A 23,954-nucleotide genomic window follows, 5' to 3' on the forward strand; every position below is an offset into this window, starting at 1 on the left:
CCTCCGCCCGCGCCGCGGAACAAAAGGAGTCGCCGGGCCGGGACCGAGCGCCCGGCCGGGAAGACGGGGGGAAACTTTGTGAGAGGCCGGGGCGGCGGGGCGAGGCCCGGGGGGGCCTCTCGCCATGACGCCCCGCACAATAGCCAGGCTGAGCGCGGGAAGGTCGGCCGCCACGGCCCCGCCCCGCCGGGCCCGGGTTCGGCCCAGTACCTGGTGGTTCTCCTTCCTGCCGCCCGCGGCGGCCGCCGCCGGCCCGCCGGGGCCGCTCGTCATGTTCACGTACAGGGAGCGGGTGAGCGGGCTCCGCAGGGTCCACATCCTCTGCACCAGCCACACGGACGCCAGGCTCAGACACAGCCAGCCCGCGAGCAGTCTCATCGGGGGCCGCGGCCACTCGCTCGGATCACCGCCGGCGCCGGGGCAAGGAGGAGGACGCGCCACCGCCTCCAGCCGCCGCCGCCGCCGCTGCCGCCGCCCAGGATCGAGCCATCGCGCCCAACTCGCCCATCCAGCCCCTTCAGGGCCGAGGCGGGGGGTGGGGAGGAGCGGGCGGCGCGCAGCCTTCCCGCCTCCCCCGTCCTCTCCGCCCCCGGAACGCCGCCGCCGCCGGCTCCAGTTTCCACCCGGACCACGTACGCACGGCTGCGGCGCGTTCTCTCCGAAGCGCGCTCCCTCCTCCCAATGAGCGGGCCGGCCAGGAGGTGGGACAAAGGGAGCGCGCATCCGCGTGGCGCGCGTCCCCGCCTCCCGTTTGGTCGCGGCTCCTTATCATGGCGGAAACGATTTTAAGACTTTTGGGCCAGGGGAGATAATTTCCAAGGCGGTACCTGAAGCCTCCCCGTCCCTCCAAGGTAGTGTCCGCGGTTCTTCTGGTCTTTCCTCGCCTTAGTCTTTGCCTCTGGGCCCCTCATTCACGCCCCCACCACGGAGGGACTTTCACCAGGTTGTGCAGATTGACCCGGGGGTGACCCTCATCCCTTTCGTACCTTCGGACACTTGGACCAAGTCCTTGCCAGAGATGGAGACTGCCATTTCTTAACTGTTACTTGCTGAGCTGCGTGGCTTCCTATTTACATTTAGAGCCGACCAGCCAGACCCCCACCCCAAGGACCTCCACCCTGCTTCACAGGGGCTGCAAAGCGGACAGGAATCTAGGGGGGAAAAGTTACCACCAATCCCTCCCCACCTCTCCGCCCAGTTCCCCAAGCCTGGCAGGTTGCTGGCTCCCTGTTTCTAAGAGGCATCGGGGAAAGCTCTGCCTTTGTTGGAAGTTGCTGCAGCTGGGGCACCTGCAAGTAATGTTTTGGTGTGTTGATGACCCTGTCCAAGAATGAAGACCCCAAATTAGAGTCCCTGGCTGCTTGTTTCCTTGAACTAACAAACGGAAGTTGGACCCAGCACTCTTAAAGCCAAGTAAGGTTTGGGAGCAGTATTTACCCAAATGTTTCTTTGATCATTTATAGAACGGGAAGACCTAGCAGCGTTTCAAAACTGAAAGGTTACACTGTGTTCCTGTGTCTGAAGTTCTTCCTGCTGCCACCAAAGCTACAACTAAGGAGTAACATATTTCATGGGTCCTTTAGCTTCACACCTTCCTAGGCTTGTTTAGAAACTGCTTTTAACTTCACTAGAAATAATGTAATACACTGTATTTTAGTTCAAAACAAAAGAAACCTTTCTGTTAACTCCATTAGTGCACTTCAGAGACTGTTATTTAATAGCGTCGTGGTGATCCACTGCTGAGGAACAAAACTGTTGCTTATCCACAAACATTTTTATTAGCTTCTAAGACTCTCAGCTTGGCACCTTTCGCTGACAGGGGCATCTTGTTGCCTAATGTAACACAGGCTATAACAAACAAACAAACAAACAAAAAGGCAGGGAGGGGAAAGGGGAAGGGTACTTTGTGTTCTGTTTCCAGTATATTCCCTGACTTCTCCCTGCCAAACCCCAAAGAGCCTGCACCTTACTAAATCTAGTTCAAACCTCTAGTGGTCCTGACCCAAATCATCAAAAAGGAACTATAGTAACAAGCTCAGATAATTCAGTTTGTTTGCCATGTCACCTCTCTCCACTGTCTCTTGGGATCAGTGTCACAGATAAAGCAGCTCTGTGCCAAAGAAAGCCTTCATCTTTTTCGAGGGGGTGAGTGGGGTGGGGGAGTGTAAAAGCAGCATGAACATATAAAATTACATATTTCATTTCTGCAAACAGAGGAGACCAAAAGATAAGCCCGGCAACTATAGAGTAAGCCTGATGAGCTGAGAAGAAGCAACTAGGTGGCTGCTGTCGTCTAAAGGATTTGGGGTCAGTTGACCACCACGAAGCCTAGCATCTCAAAGGAGCAGACTTTCACTTTAGACCTGAGCAGGCGGCCTGGAAAAATAAATCACTCACGCATTTAAAATACTCCATAATCATCACAAAATATTCAAGTACATGTTATTTACTCTTAGCAAGCACAGGAAGAAACCAAAGCACAGCGTGAACAAATGATGTGCCTAAAGGTAGCAGAACAAATTCAATAGCAGACCTTTTCATAGAACCCGGTATCCCAGCTTGTCGTCCTTTGATCCATCTAAGAAGCCTTGCTGTCTCTCTCTTCTCAGAGAGCCTCTTGAATTACAAATGAGGAGGAAGGAAAACAGCAAGAGTAAATATACTAAGCAGAAGTTCAGATTGCCCTTGGGGACTGCCCCCTTCCTTCATCTACTAGTATGTCACTACTGTATATTAAAACCTCAGTTATCCATCACAGAGAGGGGAAGAGGCACAGATAACACAAAAAGCCAAATAGCAGCCAATATTCTTTCTAATGTGGCTTTGAAATGCAGTGATATTCAAAAGCTGGGCTCTGCTCAGTGCCCTCCTGACCAGGGCTCAGGTGTGTAGCTTGGGTCACATCTCTGTGCACAGGCCCAAAATCTTGACTGGATGGATCACTTTCCTATCTAGAACTCTAGGCAGGGCACTTTTTGTTGTAACTGTTCTTATCAGCTACAAATTAGGACACCCTCATGTTCTCTTTTCAATTACAAAGAGAACCTATAGAGAGAGAGAGCTGGATCTGTAGAGGACACAGAATGTGCCATCACTGTTGTTCATTGTCATCTCTTCGAAGAGGTAATGGACTAAAAAGAACTCATGTAATCACGTATTTTCACGGACTTAGATTCTTTTTATACTTCTTAATATTTTGTAGAGTGTCAGAGAAAGGTGCAAGTTTTCCCCAGTGTATTCAATAGATGTTCCTTGTGGTTATTAAGCAATGAGCACCTCTAAAACATAAAACTAGTAAATATATTCAACAATTATTTTTAATTAGTAAATATAAGGAAGGGATTTTTATCTGAACTTGGTTGATATAATCTCAGGCATATGCAATGACATCACTATGGTTACTGATAAAGTCTAAGCTAAGGTGAAACTGCAAATAGGTTTAAAAAATAAATAAATAAATGGCAGGGGCTTCCCTGGTGGCGCAGTGGTTGAGAGTCCGCCTGCCGATGCAGGGGACGCGGGTTCGTGCCCCGGTCCGGGAAGATCCCACATGCCGCGGAGCGGCCGGGCCCGTGAGCCATGGCCGCTGAGCCTGCGCGTCCGGAGCCTGTGCTCCGCAACGGGAGAGGCCACAACAGTGAGAGGCCCACGTACAGCAAAAAATAAAAAATGGCAGCATAAAGTAGCAGAATTGAACCAAGAGTCTGAAAACCTGGTTAGCAAATACAAATAATACAATATACTCTACTGGAAATCTCCTAATGCTACTCATTAGCATAGTGGTTTATCCTCTGAGCTCTGAAAGAGACCACCTGGGTTTGAAGCCTGGCTCTACATTTCTTGATTTTGCGATTTGAGGCAAACAACTTGACCTCTCTAGGTCTTGGTCTCCTCATCTGTAAAACGGAGGTAATAATATATAATATTATTATATATTATTATATAATATATAATGTATCACATCATGGGGATGTGGTGAGGATTAAATTGTATATTCTAAATATAGAGGGCTTAGCATAGTGCCTCAACACATAGTAAGTTCTCAAAAAATGTGAATTTGCTCTTGCTTTCACTGTAACTTGGATAACTCAACCTCTTCCGAACCTCCCTCTTCTCATCTATAAACTGTGGGCCACGATTCTGAGTCGCTTAGTTCACAATATGTCTGTGAGAATCAGATGATCTGAAAGCTTCATAAACTATAAAAACTCAACCGAGATTATCATAACGATGCTCATTCCTAATGCGACTGGTCTCTGCAAAGCTAACCTCCATAAAACATTCCCTTAGAGCCCACGATTATAGCTCCTCCTCATAATGTGTCTGTCTATTCCCACACCCCTTCCTGAGACTTTGAACTAGGAAGTGAGAATGAAAGTGGCTAAAAGGAACATGAAACACAAAACTATTTACATAACATTCAAACCTAGAATCACAAAATCAGGCAGCAAATTCAAGTTTATGTACTTGTCAGAGATGCCTGTCTTCTTAGTAGGAAAACCTTTCCATCTCTGATGTATGAAACTCTTCCTGGCTGGCTCATTTGCATACCTCTGGGCCAGCCACAGCATTTCACCTGCTTAGAACCTTCTGAACCCCACAGCTTCCCTCCCATGGCAATCTCATACCTGTTTCAATTTATGTCAGGAATAATATTGGAAAGACAAAGAACTACCACTTTCACGTAGGCAATAAAGATTTATTGAGTACATGCAAGACATCAGGCACTGGACTAAATGGAGAGGAAAGCACAATGACTTACACAATGACTTACCCTCATAGAGCTTACTGTTTAGTAGGGAGGCAGACCTGTCCAAGTAATCACAAAATGAATAGTTAATTACAGTTTGCTGAGTGCTAGAAAAGAAGTGTACATTGTTAGGAGAACTTACAGCAGAGACCTGACCTCAGTGGGGGGCGGGGGCAGGGGGGCGGTTCAGGAAAAATCTGTCCTGAGGAAGTGTTGCTTTGTGGGCCTCATTTTGATATCTCCTTGCTAAGCTTGAGAGCTTCCAAGTTCCTCTGGACTACAGGTGCACCCAGTAATTATGGGAGAAAATATGGGGTACCCCTGAGAGCCTTCTGGGCTGTGAGGAATCACGGTGGGCCACCTACGTACTTAATGTTGTCCATGTATGCAACTGCTTCTAGGATCTCTAAAAGAAATTTGCACATATAATAGTTTGATCCACTTAAAGGAATATATGGTTTTTTGATATATATTTCTATACATATATTCTGTATTTCAAGGTCTTCCTAGTAGTAGGTCTGAGTCAGAGCTCTGATAAAAGAGAAGGCTGTTGTTTTCATTCACTTTCTAGGGCATTTTCAAAGGTCCAAGATCTTTCATCTTGTTTTAAGTATATTTTCAAAACATCCCTATCCTTGGCCTCTTAATTGCTGTCTCCTGCATGTATGTGGGTTTGGTCCTGTGAATGGCTGCTTCCTCTCCACCCCAGCTCACCATGTAACTTCATGGCACTGTGTTTTCATATACTTATTTTGAAACTATAAAGCCTTCTTATTTTGTGACTCTACAACTTTCCAACGTATGGTTTATATGAAGTACATGAAAAAATATTGCATGGTATGATGAGAAAGCCTTTAACACTTAAAATCTAAATATTTTATGGTAGACAAAGCATGTATGTGTGTACATAAACATAAGTATCTTAAATAGTTTGTACAACATACCACAGAACCACATCTCTGCTGGCATGAGAGAAGACCACAATTTTATCTTTGCACAACCACAAACTGGTCTGAAAATGAGGAAGAGTACTTTTATGAAAGAGAATACTTGAGCAATCAATCAACCTGAAAATCAGACAGAATTAACTCCCTTCTCTGCTGAAAACTGTGATCGATTTTTTAATAGCTACAACTAATGTGAGTTTGTTTTGCAACTTAGCCTGGGATCTTCCTTAAACTTACTGTGTGCACGAATCATTAAATCCAGGGGAAATGCATTTGGTTATTAGATAACCAAAACCTTAGATTGTGAGAACTCTGCAGTTGTTCCATACAGTTTCCTAAAATTGACAAAGTAAGTACTGAAACCAGCTATGAAGCCGTTTTACAATAGAAGCTTTATTTCCAAGTTCATTAGATTTCTATGCTCAAGTCTTTCCAAAAAAGTTCTAGATATGACGGGGCAGGCATCAGAGGCCAGAAGCCTTTCCTCCACCACAGAGACTTTTGTTCTTAGCCAACAGAACTCAGATCCCACCTTCCCCTCATGCCTCCCACTCCAGCCCTGGGGACATGGGTCAGGGAAGCCAGCTTTGCTCAGGAACCTCACTAAAGTGAAGTTTGGTATTTGTGAATGTAGAACAGGCTGTTCTCCCTCCAGGAATGGTCCATTTTATAACCAGAACTATAAATGATATTGGAGCCAAATTTGATGCTTTTCAGATATCTTACAATTTAAACAAATTGTCTTAGGTTAGTTATATGCACTTTTTTTGCTTTCATAAGGAGACATATTTACAGATCATTTTTACCACATCTACAGTGCTCATCATGATTATTCAATAGAATAAGTCTCAGGAAAATAAATATAAGTTACTCCTGTAGGGTTTGATAGTACAATGGATTCATTTTTAGAACCTTCAACCCCCTGTTTGATTCATGGACTGGAATTTCTCCACTATTGTCTATAAATAGCAGCCCATGTCTATAAATACATGGGCGTATTTTCATCTTGACACATGGTAACACATCATATTTGAGGACATCTAACATTTGTTAGCTATTTTATCCAGTTTGGAACTTATGTCTGTTTGGACACAAGCATCAGGAATAAATTATATTTTTGACATATATGTTTAAGGATGTTTCAAGAAAAAAACTTTGTCAGATTTTTTTGACATGGTAGGTGGTACATGGAGTCAATCATAAAATTGCCTTCAAAAAAATTCTGGAACTAAGGAAATAAAATTGCTGAGAATCACACTTTTTGAAGCATGTACATAATGGATTAGAGCAAAGAGATGAAAAGTCATCTTTAAAATAAGGCAGGTCCCCAAGACAAGACTTGACTAAAAATTGACTGAAGGAAGGTAATAACATATTTTAGGATTAACAGCTCGTGTGAGTGGAGGGCGGGGAGGATTGGGTCAGCCTTAGGAAATGGAAAGGCAGACTGATTTCACAGTGGATCTCCACCACAAGCCCAGGAGACCAAAGCCTGGTCCATTTTGCTCAATGCAGCAGGTGCCTCTCTGTGTGGATGGGTGCATCCATTTTATCAAGTGCCATGACATCATCCCTTAACGTTATCCTGAATCGCCATGTCCTTCACTCTATGCCCACCATATCCCTTATATAGGATAAGGGATAGGGGGAACACAACCATTTGTCCCATGGATAGTTTAGTGTCTCAGTATAGATTAAGATAGGTTTGGTGCTTTTTTTTTTTTTTTTTTTGCATTGGTCTGTGAGTTTGATCCATGCTACTCTACTGTGCCTGTGAGAGATGATTCCATTCTCAATGTACCAACATATTGTTTCTATACCAAAAAACCCTCAGACTGTAATTAATTGACCTACATTATACTCCTTATGGGAATGGTGATGACCAGCCAGCCTTCCCTCATCCAACAGGTATCAGGCCTCACTTGCCTGAAACATGCAATGTATAGGAATGAGGCTTTCTCATATGCCTGTGGTTCTTATTCAAGGTCTCTTCTGTCCCACCACACTCTCCCAGTCCCTGTCCCCATATCAGTTAATCCAGCCCTCTTTATCATCAAAAACAGGTTGAACGTTTATGCCAGGAGGCAGGAAACTCAAATTCTAGTTACAATCCTGATATTTTCCATGTGACCTTGGAAAATCACATAACCTTAATCATTTTGAATGCAAAAATGGAAATTAATAAAGACCACCTGTACATAAAGTCATGGACCTGGATCAGAGACTCTTAAAGTCTCTTCCAGTTACAGGGTCTGTTCCTTTACCTGCTTACTTTCTTTTGTGAATTATAAATTCTGTGGATTTTCCCCAAAGGCTAATATAAACATATCTGTACTTACATAGTACACAAGAGAAGTGGTATAATTTTCCCACACACTTTAAAAACAAATCTCATAAATTCAGAGTTCATAACACTCCATAAGGTAAATGGGAAACGATTTACTGCAAAATAGTACATACCTGCAACAAAGTGTATAAGTGGAGACATTGTTTTGAGAGTTATGTGCTTGACAAATTGTCAGCTCCTTATGATCTGAAACCAAAATCCTTGCATTTCTTACTCCCCCAGCCCATATTCATCACCCTCTCCTTTACCTTCCCCTGCTATTTCATTGTGTGAGGCTTGCCTAGTCCCCTGAGAAATACCTGGAGGAAAAGTACTCTAAAAATGAAAATAGATGTATTTCTACCACACGAAGTTCTCAATCTGGACCACAGCTTCACTCTTCAAGAAAAAGAACCTTCCATGAGGGAAGAATTATCAGTATGTCAACCAAATGAAGATATTTCTGAAACGTGATAATAAAGTTCAAAGGATAAAACCAAAAAAGAAAGAAAAAGAGCTTCCTACAACAGCACTGCAAGACTATCACACATGCAACTAACAACAAGGACAGCATGTACTAGGTGCCAGACATTGTGCTAACACTGTTAATCCTCACTACAATCTAACAAGGTTGATAATACTGTTATCAATTTTTTTTTTTTTAACAAAGAAAGAGTCTAAGGCACAGAAAGCTTCCACTGCACAGCAGATGAGTGGTTGAAGCATGACTTTAGACCAGGCAGTCTGATTTCAGAACCCACATTCTTCACACAAAGCTCTACTGCCTCCTGGTGTTTACTAACAGTCCTTGGACCACAAGCATTAGAATCCCCAGTGATGTTGGTTAAATGCAGTTCATTGGGCCATCCCATGTGGGCTGATTCAGAATCCTGCTGTAAATAGGCAGTTTGCAACATGGCTCACCAGGGAGAAGACAGAGACAAGGTCCTCAGCAAAGCAATATGTACTTTAATTAAAAGCATTCAAAAGTCATGAAATTATTTTTTAATGAAGCAATTAATTTTTAAGTGTGCAGATAACCTAAAAAAAGAAAATGACATTTCAAAATAGCAAGTCAAATGGCATTTGTATAATCACTTCAGAACAGCCTTCCAAAAATAAAATGAAAGCAAATTCTGTGGTCTGTAAATTTTTTCAAGTCAGGTAATTCACCCTATGTAGTGTACAATTTATGAGTTTTGACAAATGCATAAAACTGTGTAACCACCACTACAATTAAAATACAGAGTATTACCATTACCTAAAAAAAATCCCTGTGTCCCCATACAGACTGAAAGTGAGGGGATGGAAAAAGATATTCCATGCAAATGGAAATCAAAAGAAAGCTGGAGTAGCAATACTCATATCAGATAAAATAGACTTTAAAATAAAGAATGTTGGGGCTTCCCTGGTGGCGCAGTGGTTGAGAGTCCGCCTGCCAATGCAGGGGACATGGGTTCTTGCCCCGGTCCGGGAAGATCCCACATGCTGCAGAGCGGCTGGGCCCCTGAGCCATGGCTGCTGAGCCTGCGCGTCCGGAGCCTGTGCTCAACATGCTTCAACAACTCTCCAGAAAGTGGGCATAGAGGGAACCTACCTCAACATAATAAAGGCCATATGCAACAAACCCACAGTGAACATCATTCTCAATGGTGAAAAACTGAAAGCATTTCCACTAAGATCAGGAACAAGACAAGGATGTCCATCCACTCTCGCCACTCTTATTCAACATAGTTTTGGAAGTCCTAACCATGGCAATCAGAGAAGAAAAAGAAATAAAAGGAATACAAATTGGAAAAGAAGAAGTAAAACTGTCACTGTTTACAGATGACATAATACTATACATAGATAATCCTAAAGATGCCACCAGAAAACTACTACAGCTAATCAATGAATCTGGTAAAGTTGCAGGATACAAAATTAATGCACAGAAATCTCTTGCATTCCTATACACTAGCAACAAAAGAACAGAAGGAGAAATTAAGGAAACAATCCCATTCACCACTGCAACAAAAAGTATAAAATACCTAGGAATAAACCTATCTAAGGAGGTAAAAGACCTGTACTCAGAAAACTATAAGACACTGTTGACAGAAATCAAAGATGACACAAACAGATGGAGAAATATACCATGTTCGTGGATTGAAGAATCAGTATTGTGAAAATGACTATACTACCCAAAGCAATCTACAGATTCAATGCAATCCCTATCAAATTACCAATGGTATTTTTTACAGAACTAGAACAAAAAAATCTTAAAATTTGTATGGAGACACAAAAGACCCCAAATAGTGAAACCAATCTTGAGAGGAGAAAACAGAGCTGGAAGAATCAGACGCCCTGACTTCAGACTATACTACAAAGCTACAGTAATCAAGACAATATGGTACTGGCACAAAAACAGTAATATAGATCAAAGGAACAGAAGGAAAGCCCAGAGATAAACCCATGCACCTATGGTCCACTAATCTATGACAAAGGAGACAAGGATATACAATGGAGAAAAGACACCCTTTTCAATAAGTGGTGCTGGGAAAACTGGACAGCTACATGTAAAACAATGAAATTAGAACACTCCCTAACACCATACACAAAAATAAACTCAAAATGGATTAAAGACCTAAATGTAAGACCAGGCACTATAAAACTCTTAGAGGAAAACATAGGAAGAACACCCTTTGACATAAGTCACAGCAAGATCTTTTTGACGCACCTCCTAGAGTAATGGAAATAAAAACCAAAATAAATAAATGGGACCTAATAAAACTTAAAAGCTTTTGCACAGCAAAGGAAACTATAAACAAGATGAAAAGACAACCCTCAGAATGGGAGAAAATATTTACAAACGAATCAAAGGACAAAGGAGTAATCTCCAAAATATGTAAACATCTCATGCAGCTCAATATTAAAAAGACAAGCAACACAATCAAAAAATGGGCAGAAGACCTAAATAGACATTTCTCCAAAGAAAACATACAGATGGCCAAAAGGCACATGAAAAGTTGCTCAACATCACTAATTATTAGAGAAATGCAAATCAAAACTACAATGAGGTATCACCTCACAATGGTCAGAATGCCCATCATCAAAAAAATCTACAAACAATAAATGCTGGAGAGGGTGTGGAGAAAAGGGAACCCTCTTGCACTGTTGGTGGGAATGTAAATTGATACAGCCACTATGGAGAACAGTATGGAGGTTCCTTAAAAAACTAAAAATAGAATTGCCATATGACCCAGCAATCCCACGACTGGGCATATACCCCGAGAAAAACATAATTCAGAAAAACACATGCAGCCCAATGTTCATTGCAACAGTATTTACAACAGCCAGGTCATGGAAGCAACCTAAATGCCCATCAACATACAAATGGATAAAGAAGATGTGGTACATATATAGAGGTGTGATGAACAAGTAAAAATCATATATATTTTGGGTTGTACAATGTGATTTTTAAAGGTATACAATGAAATGATTTAATATACACATACATTGTGAAATATTTACCATAATCAAGTTAAATAACACATCCGTCACCTCACATTGTTACCAATACAGTATTATTAACTACAGTCACCATGCTGTACATTAGATCCCCAGAACTTATTCATCTTATAATTGAAAGTTTGTACCCAACCCTCCCCACCCCTATCCACTGGCAACCACTGTTCCAACCTCTGGTTCTACGAGTTCAACTTTTTTAGATTCCACATACAGTTGAGATCATAGAGTGTTTGTCTTTCCGTTTCTGGCTTACTTTACTTAGTAAAATGTCCTCCAGGCTCATCTGTGTTGTTACAAATGGCAGGATTTCCTTCTTCTTTATAGCTGAATAATATTCCTGTGTGTGTGTGTGTGTGCATGCGTGTAAAATCCCATTTACTTTTTTCTTCTCATTTTATTGTGATATAATTGACATACAGCATTGTATAAGTTTAAGGTATACAGCATAATGATTTGACTTACATATATCATGAAATCATGACCACAGTAAGTTTAGTGAACATCCATCACCTCGTATAGACACAAAATTAAAGAAATGGAAAAAATTTTTCCTTGTGATGAGAACTCTTACGGTTTACTCTCAACTTTCATGTATAATGTACAGGAGTGTTAGGTTTATCATGTTATACATGACATCCCTTGTATTTATCTTACAACTAGAAGTCTGTACCTTTTGACCACCTTCATCCAATTCCTCTTCCCCCCACACCCCACCTCTGATAACCACAAATTTGATCACATTTTCCCTGAGGTTGTTGTTTTTGAAGTATACTTGATATACAACACTATGTTAGTTCCTGGTACACAACATAGTGATTCGATATTTCTGTACATTTCAAAATGATCACCATGATAAGTCTAGTTACCATCTGTCACTATACAAAGATGTTACATAATTATTGACTCACATTCCAAATACTACATTTCCCACTCATGACTCATTTTGTAACTGAAAGTTTATACCTTTTAATCTCTTTCACCTACTTCTCTCCTCTCCCACCCCCACAAACTGTGTGTTCTCTGTATCTATGACTCTGTTTTTGTTTAGTTATGTTTGTTTACTTGTTTATTTTAGATTCCACATCTAAGTTAAGTCATGCAATATTTGTCTTTCTCTGTCTGACTTATTTCACTTAGCCTAATACCATCTAGGTCCATTCATGTTGGCACAAATGGCAAGATTTCATTCTTTCTATGGCTGATTAATATTCCATCAGACACACACACATACACACGCACACACCACATCTTCTTTATCCATTCATCTATTTATGGGCTCTTAGGGTGCTTCCATATCATAGCTATTGTAAATAATGCTGCAATGAACATAGGGGTGCATATATCTTTTCTAATTCGTGTTTTAGTTTTCTTTAGATAAATACCCAGGAGTGAACTTGCTGGATCGTATGGTAGTTCATTTTTAATTTTTTGAGGAACCTCCATACCATTTTCCATAGTGGCTGCACCAGTTTACATTCCCTCTAACAGTGCACAAGTGTTCCCTTTTGTCCACATCCTTGCCAACACTTGTTATTTATCTTCCTTTTTTCTTGTCCCCAAACAAGATTCCAAGTGGAATGTACAAGGTGAAGGTGGCCCCAAAGCCATCTGGTCTGAAGAGCTAAGGTGGAGTTGACAGAGCAAGAGGACACCACAGTTGATGGGCCAAGGACACACCTTCCTCTGAAGAAATGCTCAGAACTTGTTTTGAACTAGAAACGCCTGTGGAAAACGGGGCATGTAACTGAGGAGGACCCTATGAAGCCTGCCCAGAATAGAGCCCCCACCCATGTCCTCTGCCTGCCTTTTGTCTGCAGAAAAACTTTAGTCAAAGAATAAATTTAATCAGAGAAATGAGAAAAAAAATGAGAAACAGTCAAGCAAGGCAAAATAATAATACTTTAGCTATTAAACAAAGTCAAGGACCTTTAGTTCCTCCTCAAGGGCTGTAGATAATATTCTGAGTCACATCCTTGAGCTGTTGCAGATACTGAAACCCCCCGCCAGGTGGAAGAAGTTAACTGTATGCTGCCCACAAGCACATAGATCCCAGACCAGTTGGAACCAGAGGGTTGGTCATGCTGACTCTCGATGACCTCACCACCAACCAATCAGAAGAATGTGCACGAGTGGATCACACCCTGCTCCTTGAGCACTATAAGACTCCTCACTACCCCCTCCAGGGTGGGAAGCACAGTTTGGAAGGCATTAGCCCACTGTGGCCCCTTTGCCTGGCAAAGCAGTGAAGCTATTTTTTTTTTTTACTTCACCCAAAACTCTGTCTCCACGTTTCTATTCTGCACTGGTGAAAAGAGGCAGAGTTTCGGCAACAGATAGGGGGCTTGATGTGGGAGAAACATCTGGGAAGCTAAGGAAGGGAATATCTCATGGCCCAGTGTGCACTGGGACTCTCAGGAAGTATAAGGAGGTGGGGAGGTATAAACAGGCACATTTTAAGCATGAGGCTTTGTTTTCAAGGTTGCCTCATGGTCACAAGACAGCCATTGTACTCCAGCCATCACATCTGCTTCCATCAGGAAGGAGGGCCCAGACACAAGTAGCCAAACCTTTTAGGAGTTTGTACAAATGTTTCTACAAATAGGATTTCACTTGATCTTTGATCTGAGGGAGGCAGGAAAGCAAGGAAAGAGGTTCATAGGGGCTAAGGGACTTGACAAATGTCACACAACTAGTAAGGAACAGAATCAGGATTTGAACCTCAGCCTTAGTGAAGGCTACCTGCCATTCCTTACTCCAACTAGGGTGGCCCCCGGGGAGGAGAAGCTCACATAACTCTACTTCACCCACCGACCACACCCTGGGTTTGAGAGAGGCAGAGCTGGAGGTTTCCTGCCCCTGCAAGCCTTTGCCTGGACACCTTCTCTGTGCACTGCACTCGGCTGGTTGTGGTGGAGTCAAGACATACCCCCATCTTCGTGGAGTTGAGGTTCCAGTGGGTGATAAGACAAACACAGACCAATGCCTCCAAGCAGACTGTGGACCGGGTCAAGGGGAAGAGGTTGCAGAAGTCCAGGTGAAGTAGTTGGGAAAGGCCCTCAGAGAGTAGCATTTGAATTGGGGCTCAGAGGAAGAGCTGGTTTTTGATATAAAGGTGTAAAAGGAGGAGGAGGAAGGTGTGAGCATTCTGGGAAGAGCATGTAGTCCAGTATGGTTTTCATTTCTCACATCTACTCCATCGTCACTTCCTGTCTGTCCACTGCAAATCCAGGTCTGCCTTTATCTATCCCTGCCACACCCTCACCTAAGCCGCCAACACCTCTTGCCTGGATGATGGAAATATCTTCCTAACTGGTCTCCTGGCTGCCTCCTTTGTCTCCTTCCAGTTTGTCCCACATGCTGTTACAGGCTTCCAGCTTGAGTGACTAGGTCCAGTAGTATCACCAAATGAGACTGGGAATATGAGAGAAGAACAGATTTGGGGGTAAGGGGAAGTATTAGGTTTGGATGTCCAGTATGAAGCGATTGTGGGACATCCAGGAGAGGACTTCCTATAGGCAGCTAGGGGACTCACAGTCTATACCTTAGCTGGGAGCTACAGAGTTGGGTGTCTTCAACAGAGATGAAGTGATCAAGGCCACGAAAAAGAAGAGGGCACGCAGGATAGTCAGGACAGAACCTGAAGGCAGAGGGGACGGGGAGAAGACAAAAAAGACATCCACAGAGTAAAACATAAAGACAAGTTTTAATAAGAGGGCAGATCAACAGTGGATGTGGCTGAGAGGACACAAAATGACTGTCCCCTGGGCCTGCAGTTGGGATGTCTTGGGGTTTTGCCAAAGTGGGTTCAGTGGAGGTGGGGGCAGGGGCCAGATGCAGGGGCTTGTGAGGGAATACAGCAGAGAACATCAGGTACAAGTTGTCATCAAAGAGTAAAGAGGAAAGAGAAAGCAATACATAGCTAAAAATTAGATTCACAGGGCCATTCTTAAGAGTCCATATGATGTAGTGTTTCTACATTATCAGTTACGTAATGTAGTTTCTTTTTTGTTTGTTTGTTTTTTGGTTTTTTGTTTGTTTGTTTTGGTTTTTTTTTTTTGCGGTACACGGGCCTCTCACTGTCGTGGCCTCTCCCATTGTGGAGCACAGGCTCCGGACGCGCAGGCTCAGTGGCCATGGCTCACGGGCCCAGCCGCTCTGCGGCATGTGGGATCTTCCCGGACCAGGGCACGAACCCGTGTCCCCTGCATCGGCAGGCGGACTCTCAACCACTGCGCCACCAGTGAAGCCCGGTAATGTAGTTTCTTATCAGTTCCTACTCTTAAAAGGAAAAAACTAGAATGCACAAGGACACACAGACAAGGCTATTCACCACAGCACTGTTTTTCCTTATAAATTGGAAACAACCTAAATGATATTCAGTAGGAGAAGGGCCGAACCTCTATACATCATATGGCATTACATACAACAATTAAACAAGAAATGATTTATGCACCAAGATGAGACGTTCATTCAAAATACACGGGCAAGTGACAATGCGATAGTCATTATGCAAATAAGTTATAATCAATACTTTTTATGGATACATACTTATGTGGACGCATAGATGTATCGGGAAGTGTGGACCGTGAATGGATGATGGCAGATACCTCTGGGGAAGGAGAGTGGATATTGGTGGAAGTCAGAGAGGACTTTACAGCCTTATGAATGCATTCTTTAGAATGAAAAGTGTACACGAGTAAGCCTTCAAGGCCAGAAAACGATGGAAGAGGCAGAACACGTTTACTGGCCAAGAGAAAGGCACCAGTAACAGAGAAATTAAAGACGGGAGAGAGAAGCTCTAGGTGGGGATAAGATCTCAGAGATAGAAGGATGCATCTTCCTGGGTCCACGGATGGAGGGGAAACTCCTAGAGGCTCCAACAGGTAGAAAGGAGATAAGGGTAGGTGTAAAGTAAGGGAAGGGGACACAGACCCAGACCCCTCCAGATGGCTTCAATTTCTAACTAAGTAGGTGACCAAGTTGTCACTAAGTATGATAAATATTTAGAGGCATGCAGGGAAAAAAAAAAGGAGAGAAAGCTGGTTGGGAAGGAAGAGAACTAACGAGCAGGGCTTGGGTTGGAATGAACCACTTACCCCATTAGCTACTTATAACACTGTTGGGGTGGATCTGCCCTGGGTGTGAGGACAGAAAGGTCAGGTGGGGGTAACACCAATCCAGGACCGGGTTTGGGTGCAGGTCCAGCACATGCAGAGTGTGTGAAAATGACGAGGTTCCGCTGGGGGTAGGGAGAGACCAGGAAGAGAATCTGAGGGATAGGAGAGAAGATGGGATTCAAAAGCCTGGAGACAACATGACAACAGAGGAGGGCTAGGAAGGGGAGACTGATGCTTAAGAAGGAGCTGGGTTTAATTTCAGAGGCGGGGCAACAAGGACCTACTGCATAGCACAGGGAACTATACTCAACATTTTGTAATAACCTACAAGGGAGAAGAATCTGTAAAAGAGTAGATATATACGTATGTACAACTGAATCACTGTGCTGTACACCTGAAACTTACACAACATTGTAAATCAACTATACTTCAATAAAAAAGAAAATATAAATATTTTAGCTAAAAAAAAAAATTTCTTTCAGAGGTGGGCAGGTGGGGGAATAACAACCAAGTCCAGAGTGGACATGGCACTGGGCGGGGCTGAAGCAGAGCACAAGAGGCAAGGGTCAGAGTTGAGGTCAAGAAGGCTAAGATGTTGACCCAGTCATCACGTGGACATTAGTGAGCCTCCCAGGAGAGCAGGAAGGTGGGGGAAGGCAGGCCCGAGCCAGGTGCCACCCCAGTGAAGGGAAAGGAACTGATGCGCGTATAAGCCAGTGCCTTGAAGAAGGGTGAGTGCTGACTTTCCGGTAGAAAAGGAACATCTTGGTGGCATTGGGCTCTGAGGAAGGGAAGGCCGGGCCCTCCTGGCCTGGAGCATGTGAGGTCTGAGCATGAGCTGCTGTGACCTGGGGCTGCCGGGGAAGCAGAGGTTAAAGAGGCAGCGATGAGGAAAGCTCTCTCTCCACCCTAGGGAGTGTTTAAATGCTGGTGCCCGACCACCCACCACGGCTCCCCCCAAGAGAGGGATTTAGTTTGTCTAAGGTAGAACCTGGATATGGGTGATTTTTAACTTGTGATAATTTGAGACTTCCATAAAATTTGCAAGAATAGTACAAAGAATTCCCCTACACCCTTCTCTCAGATTCCTTAAGAGTTAACATCCAAATCACTCTTCATGACTTTACTATCTCCACACACATTTTCCCCAAAGTGTCTGCATTTAAGTGGACAGGAATGCCTCAAACCTCCCGGGTCATGTGCTTAATGCTTCCGGGATCAAGAAGCACTGCTTAGTAGAGGAACCCGGAGGGAACCGTATAAAATGGCAAGAAGGTGAAGGTAAAGAAATGTTACAGAAATGAAGGTGGGGTGCCGCCTCACTCAGGCCCAGGGTCTGAGGGCAACATGGACGAGCGCCTGGCTGGCACTGCAGGTCTGCGATGACTTTCTGTAGAATGACCACGGGCATCTGAGCCTGGGCCTCTCCTGGTCCACCACCGCTGTCACTGCCCATCAATGCCTGGTACTTTCCATCACCTCCCCTGGGTACAGGGGGTTGGGGTCCTGGGTCAGCCAGATCTCTAAGTCAGTGTGGCGGAGCCATACTTGTCCTGTGACATTGAAGAGCATGGAGCCCTGGGCATCCCGGAACACTGGGTTGCCACTGTGCAGTAATGGCATGGGGGAACAGTCATTGTGCGCATGTGGGCAAACAGGACTCTCTCATTTTCCTGCCAGATGTAAGTCTTTGGCCCAATCTCCACACAGGACACATTGCTGTTCTGGTCCATCACATCATGGATGTAGTGGTATGGCTGGATGTGGATGATGGACTCTTCAGTTGCCACGGTAACTCATCCAGAAGTGTGGCTGGCTGCAACAGACTCATCAGATCAGGAAACTCCTTCACCCAGCCCTAGGGATCAGTTCCTGGCAGCGCAGGGCCTATTTGTTGTCTTTTTTGATAATAGCCATTCAAAAAGGTGTGAGGTGATATGTGAGGTGGTTTTGATTCACATTTCCCTGATGATTAGTGATGTTGAGCCTCTCTTCATGTGCCTGTTGGCCATCTGTGTGTCTTTGAAAAAATGTCCACTCAGTTCCTCTGCCTATTTTTTAACTGGGTTGTTTGTTTTTCTGACGTTGAGTTGTATGAATTCTTTGTATATTTTAGCTATTAGCCCCTTATTGGATATATCATTTGCAAGTATTTTCTCCCATTCAGTAGGTAGCCTTTTCATTTGTTGATAGCTTCCTTCACTGTGCAAAAGCTTTTTAGTTTGTTGTAGTCCCAACTGCTTATTTTTGCTTTTGTTTCCCTTGCCTAGGGAAAGAAAACAAAATATATATATTATATATATATTATATATAAATAGAATAGTTATATATATTATATATATAAATATATAATAGTTATATATATATTGCTATATATATTACAGCAATATATATCCAAAAATATATATTGCTAAGACTGATGTCAAAGAGCCTTCTGCCTATGTTTTCTTCTGGAATTTTTATGGTTTCAGGTCTTACATTTAAGTCTTTAATCCAATTTGAGTTTATATTTGCATCTGGTGTGAGAAAGTAGTCCAGTTTGAGTCTTTTGCATGTAGCTGCCTGGTTTTCCCAACACCGTTTATTGAAGAGGCGTTTTTTCCCCCCATTGTATATTCTTTACACCTTTGTCAAAGACTAATTGCCCATATAAGTGTGGTTCATTTCTGGGCTCTCTATTCCTTTCCATTGATCTATGTGTCTGCTTCTGTGCCAGTACCATACTGTTTGATTACTGTAACTTTGTAGTATAGTCTGAAGTCAGGGAGCATGATACCTCCAATTTTGTTCTTCTTTCTTAAGATTGTTTTGACTATTGGGGTCTTTTGTGTTTCCATAAATATTTTAGAATTATTTGTTCTAATTCTGTGAAAAATACCATTGGTATTTTGATAGGGATTGCATTGAACTGTAAATTGCCTTGGGTAGTATGGTCACTTTAACAATATTAACTCTTCTAATCTATGAGCAGGGTATATCTTTCCATCTGTTTGTGTCATCTTTAATTTCTTTCATCAGTGTTTTATAGTTTTCCTAGTATAGTTTTACTCCTTAGATTTATTCCCAGGTGTTTTATTCTTTTTGATGCAATGGTAAATGGGATTGTTTTCTCAATTTCTCTTTCTGATAGCTCATTGTTAGTATATAGAAACTAAACATATTTTTGTATCCTGCAACTTTACCAAATTCATTGATAAGTTTTAGCAATTTTTTGGTGGAGTCTTTAGGATTTTCTATGTATAGTATCACGTCATCTATAGTGACAGTTTTACTTCTTCCTTTACAATCTGGATTCCTTTTATTTCTTTTTCTTACCTGATTGCTGTGGCCAGGACTTCCAATACCATGTTGAATAAAAGTGGTGGGAGTGGACATCTTTGTCTTGTTCCTGATATTAGAGGAAATGAAGATAATTTCAGCTTTTCACTGTTGAGTATGATGTTAGCTCTGGACTTTTCATTTATGACCTTTATTATGTTGAGGTATGTTCCCTCTATACCTGCTTTGTTGAGAGTTTTGATCATAAACGGATGTTGAATTTTGTCAAAAAGCATTCTCTGCTTCTACTGAGGTAATCGTATGATTTTTATTCTTCAATTTGTTAATGTGGTGCATCACATTGATTTGCAGATATTGAACTATCATTGCATTTCTGGAATAAATCCTACTTGGTCATGGGTGTATTGCAGGAGTTACCAAAATATAACACAGAGATATGAAGTGAGCAAATGCCGTTGGGAAAATGATGCTAATAGACTTGCTTGACAGAGGGTTGTCACAAACCTTCAATTTGTAAAAACAGCAATATCTGTGAAATGCAATAAAGTGAAGCACAGTAGAATGAGGTATGCCTGTAATTTCTATTGGCCTATCTTCAAGTTCACTGATTCTCTCCTCACGGGACACTCTGCACACTACAGTTTGCACAAAACCAAACTTCTTCACAATCTTTAGCTTCCCTTTCAAGATTAAGTGTGAATTTATGATAAACAGACCTCACTGGAAGATAATGCAGTCAATATCTCCATCCCTGGCCTTCCCCATCTCCAGGACCTGAAAGAACTTCGCTGACTTCAGGGAAAGCAAAAAGAAAACAAATTCAGGAACTATACCATTTTGCACTCTCTTACTTCAATATCCTGGCTTGAATCAGAGAACTCAGAATATGAATCAGGTCTACTCCACCTACACTCCTTACACTTCTTATTGAACATGCTTACCCACCAACCAAGTAGCAGAGACACAGAGTACGCTTGTGAAGTATACCCAGTGGTAAGCTGGCTGGTGAGAGCCATTGCTAAGTTTTCAGGAACTTCTCAAACTGGTTTTTAAACATGGCCATTATGTTAAAATTTTATATTCCATATATAAAATTTATATATATAAAATCAAATAAATTATATTAAAAACAAAGGTGATAAATACTCAAGACATTACTTTCTAACTACTTTACTACATTTTACTATTTTTATTCTTTAATGTTATTAATGTCTATTCTACCTGTATGGTGATATGACATGTGTATATGGAGTTATGATTATTTATTTCATCTTCCAATTTTATAATGGTATGGTACTGAGCACTTCTTCCCAAATCTGTGTTCCCTGATATCACATTTGTAGCTTGAAATTAGCCATGTTGGATGTATTTACACCATGGAAATCAGTATAAATTGTTGCTTTGTTTTGTTGATTGTCTAGTCCAGGGGTTAGCAAATTTTTTCAGTAAAGAGCCATATAATATTTTAGGCTTTGTAAACCGCATGCAGTTTTTGTTGCATAGTTTTGTTTGTGTTATAAGCCTTTAAAAAATGTAAAAATTATGCTTAGATCTCATACTGTACAAAAACAGGCCACAGGTTGGATTTAGCCCAGCAGTGATAGTTTGCTAACCCATGGACTAGACTCAAGAAAGTAATAAAATGTTAATAATGCAGATTAAACTCAAAACTTTCATGTCTATAGCTGTTACACTGTGAAAAACACAAGAAATTCAGAACATATTCTTTCCAGTATTCAAAACCTATCATTCAATTAATCAAAGAGGTTGCTCACATCATGGCTGACTGAGTGCCGTTCTGAAGTGTGTCTTCATTGTGTCCGTTTTGTCTTACTCGTTAACATAAACGAAAATATAAAACAATATTTAGGTTGGAACTACACTGCTTGGTTGTGACATGAGTGACTTCTTTGTGGAACTGAACAGCAGTCAAGCATTCATTCATAGTCTTGATTTCATGGCTATTGTTGCCAATTATAAACACTTCTAATGCAATATGGAATTTGTAAGAAATAGCAAGTCATGGGACTTCCCTGGCGGTGCAGTGGTTAAGACTCAGCGCTTCCACTGCAGGGGTGCGAGTTCAGTCCCTGGTCAGGGAACTGAGATCCCACATGCCACAGCCAAAAAAAAAAAAAGAAAAAGAAATAGCAAGTCACACTGAAATTATAGGTAAACGGAATTTCAAAAAAAAAAAGGAGGTATATTTTATTATGATTTGTAAGTCATATGCTATACACCTTTCTTATCAGTAAAATTTATAATAAAATTACACATGTATATATGCATACTTTTTTTTTTCAGAGAGCCAATCGTTAAGTATTTCTATCACACCAGTGTGTACCAGTGTCTCATGCTGGGCCACTTATCACTCCTGGGTAAGAGAATCTGGACAAGCACACAGAGTCTGAGTCAGATGAAGGTGGGCGACTGAACTGAAAGGTCTGGTTCTTAGCCAGTTGAGCGAGAGAGAGAGAGAGAGAGAGAGAGAGAGAGAGAGAGAGAGAGAATGAGAGAGAAAACAATGAAGGTGACAGAAACAGAGAAAGCTGCCTCAGCCACCCTGCCCCTCCCACTCTAGTCCTATTTCCTGTCCCTGATGCCTAGGAATTTGCCTACTGCATCCTTACAAGAAACCTCTCTTTATTTAAGAGAGCTGAAGATGAATTCCTGTTTCTTTACAACCAAGAGCTCTGCAGCCAAGACAGTGAACCACAGAAACCTGGACTATATGAGTCCTCTTATCGAGGTCCCTGAATTCCCAAGTCTGACAACCGTTAATCACAGGCAATGTACAGATGATGGTGATGAAGTATTACTTAATGAAAAGGGTAAAAAAAAGGATGTATCACTAATAAAATCAGTCAAAGAAGCAATATGAGGCTTTAAAAAAATAAAAGAAAGTGGCACACGCAGTCAGGGGGGTTCTGGGCAACACAAAGCAGCTCACATAGCAGTTCAAGGGTGAGGAGTGACAGGTTGTGTCCAGGCTATGAGACCTCTTGGAAACAGCACACTTAATTCATATTTAACTTCCTTATCATGGAGTCAAAAACCCCTAAGTTGTGCTGGATTTTTGTTTGTTTGTTTTCTAAACAAATTAGAGGTTATAAAGAACACTTTTACCCTCTGGCATAATGTAAACTCGATATGGACAAACAACTGAAGTTTCATTTGACTCCCATGATGGTTGATGTTGCCCTTAGAGAGCCCCTGTGTGGTCTGTCTTGTTCCTGATGGAGAATGGGCTCCAAACCAGAATCCGAATTCCTGCGATGCCCAGTAGGACCAGGCAAATCAAATTAAACATGGCATCATGAAGATCTAAGATTATACTGGGAGGAAAAAAAGATTTAAAGCACGTTTAGGGCTTCCCTTGAGAGTTCGCCTGCCGATGCAGGGGACACGGGTTCGTGCCCCGGTCCGGGAAGATCCCACATGCCGCGGAGCGGCTGGGCCCGTGAGCCATGGCCGCTGAGCCTGCGCGTCCGGAACCTGTGCTCCGCAACGGGAAAGGCCATAACAGTGAGAGGCCCGCGTACCACAAAACAAAAACAAAACAAAAAAACACGTTTAGTTTCTCCAGTGGCTTCTTTTCTTATTAATTCAAAGCTATACAACAAAAAGTTTCAGAAAAGTTTTGGTATATATTGAACCCATTTAAAAGGTAACTGAAATTTTATCAAATAATTTTGATTCTTTCAAATAACTGAATAAGTCAGTAAACCCTACCTTCCGGTTGATTATACCAGAGGAGCTGACATGTAAACCCTTGATCACAATGCCTGGGGAGAAATGCCGAGGCCACAGCGAAGGACCACACACCAGGCACAGGAGGACAGAGGTGGAGGTGGGCTCAATGCATAGGCATATGCATCTATATACTCATAACATTTTAGTCTTGAAATTACCATCCAATGGGTTTCAAACAAAGTGGCAGGAGCTGGGCATTCATTTTTATTACTAAACTTACTTCGATTCTACAAAATTTGAGGCTACAAGAGGAAACCAGAGTTAATAATAATATTCAG

The 23,954-nt window shown here is 42.2% G+C and overlaps 1 protein-coding gene and 1 long non-coding RNA gene across 4 annotated transcripts in view; one reads left to right on the forward strand and one right to left on the reverse strand.

Annotated features, from left to right (window-relative positions):
- Window positions 1-2,598, reverse strand: part of METTL9 (methyltransferase 9, His-X-His N1(pi)-histidine) — a 45,326-nt gene extending 42,728 nt beyond the window's left edge. For 2 of the 3 annotated variants that reach the window (XM_027126667.1, XM_027126666.1), the window contains exon 1: window positions 211-634. In XM_027126667.1, the coding sequence (XP_026982468.1) occupies window positions 211-378 (168 nt within the window). In that variant the 5' untranslated portion in view covers window positions 379-634. Of the gene's footprint in view, window positions 1-210; window positions 635-2,533 lie in introns of those variants that run through there. The other variant, XM_027126668.1, reaches the window with a different exon arrangement.
- On the forward strand, window positions 722-1,690 carry LOC113630787 (uncharacterized). The gene is made up of 2 exons (XR_003437086.1): window positions 722-851; window positions 1,464-1,690. It is a non-coding gene; the product is annotated as an uncharacterized LOC113630787 (long non-coding RNA).
- Window positions 2,599-23,954: the final 21,356 nt, after the last annotated feature.

The sequence above is a fragment of the Aethalodelphis obliquidens genome, unplaced genomic scaffold (assembly GCF_003676395.1).
Source record: "Aethalodelphis obliquidens isolate GAN/ISIS:26980383/991018 unplaced genomic scaffold, ASM367639v1 scaffold30, whole genome shotgun sequence".
Taxonomy (NCBI): Eukaryota; Metazoa; Chordata; class Mammalia; order Artiodactyla; family Delphinidae; genus Aethalodelphis; species Aethalodelphis obliquidens.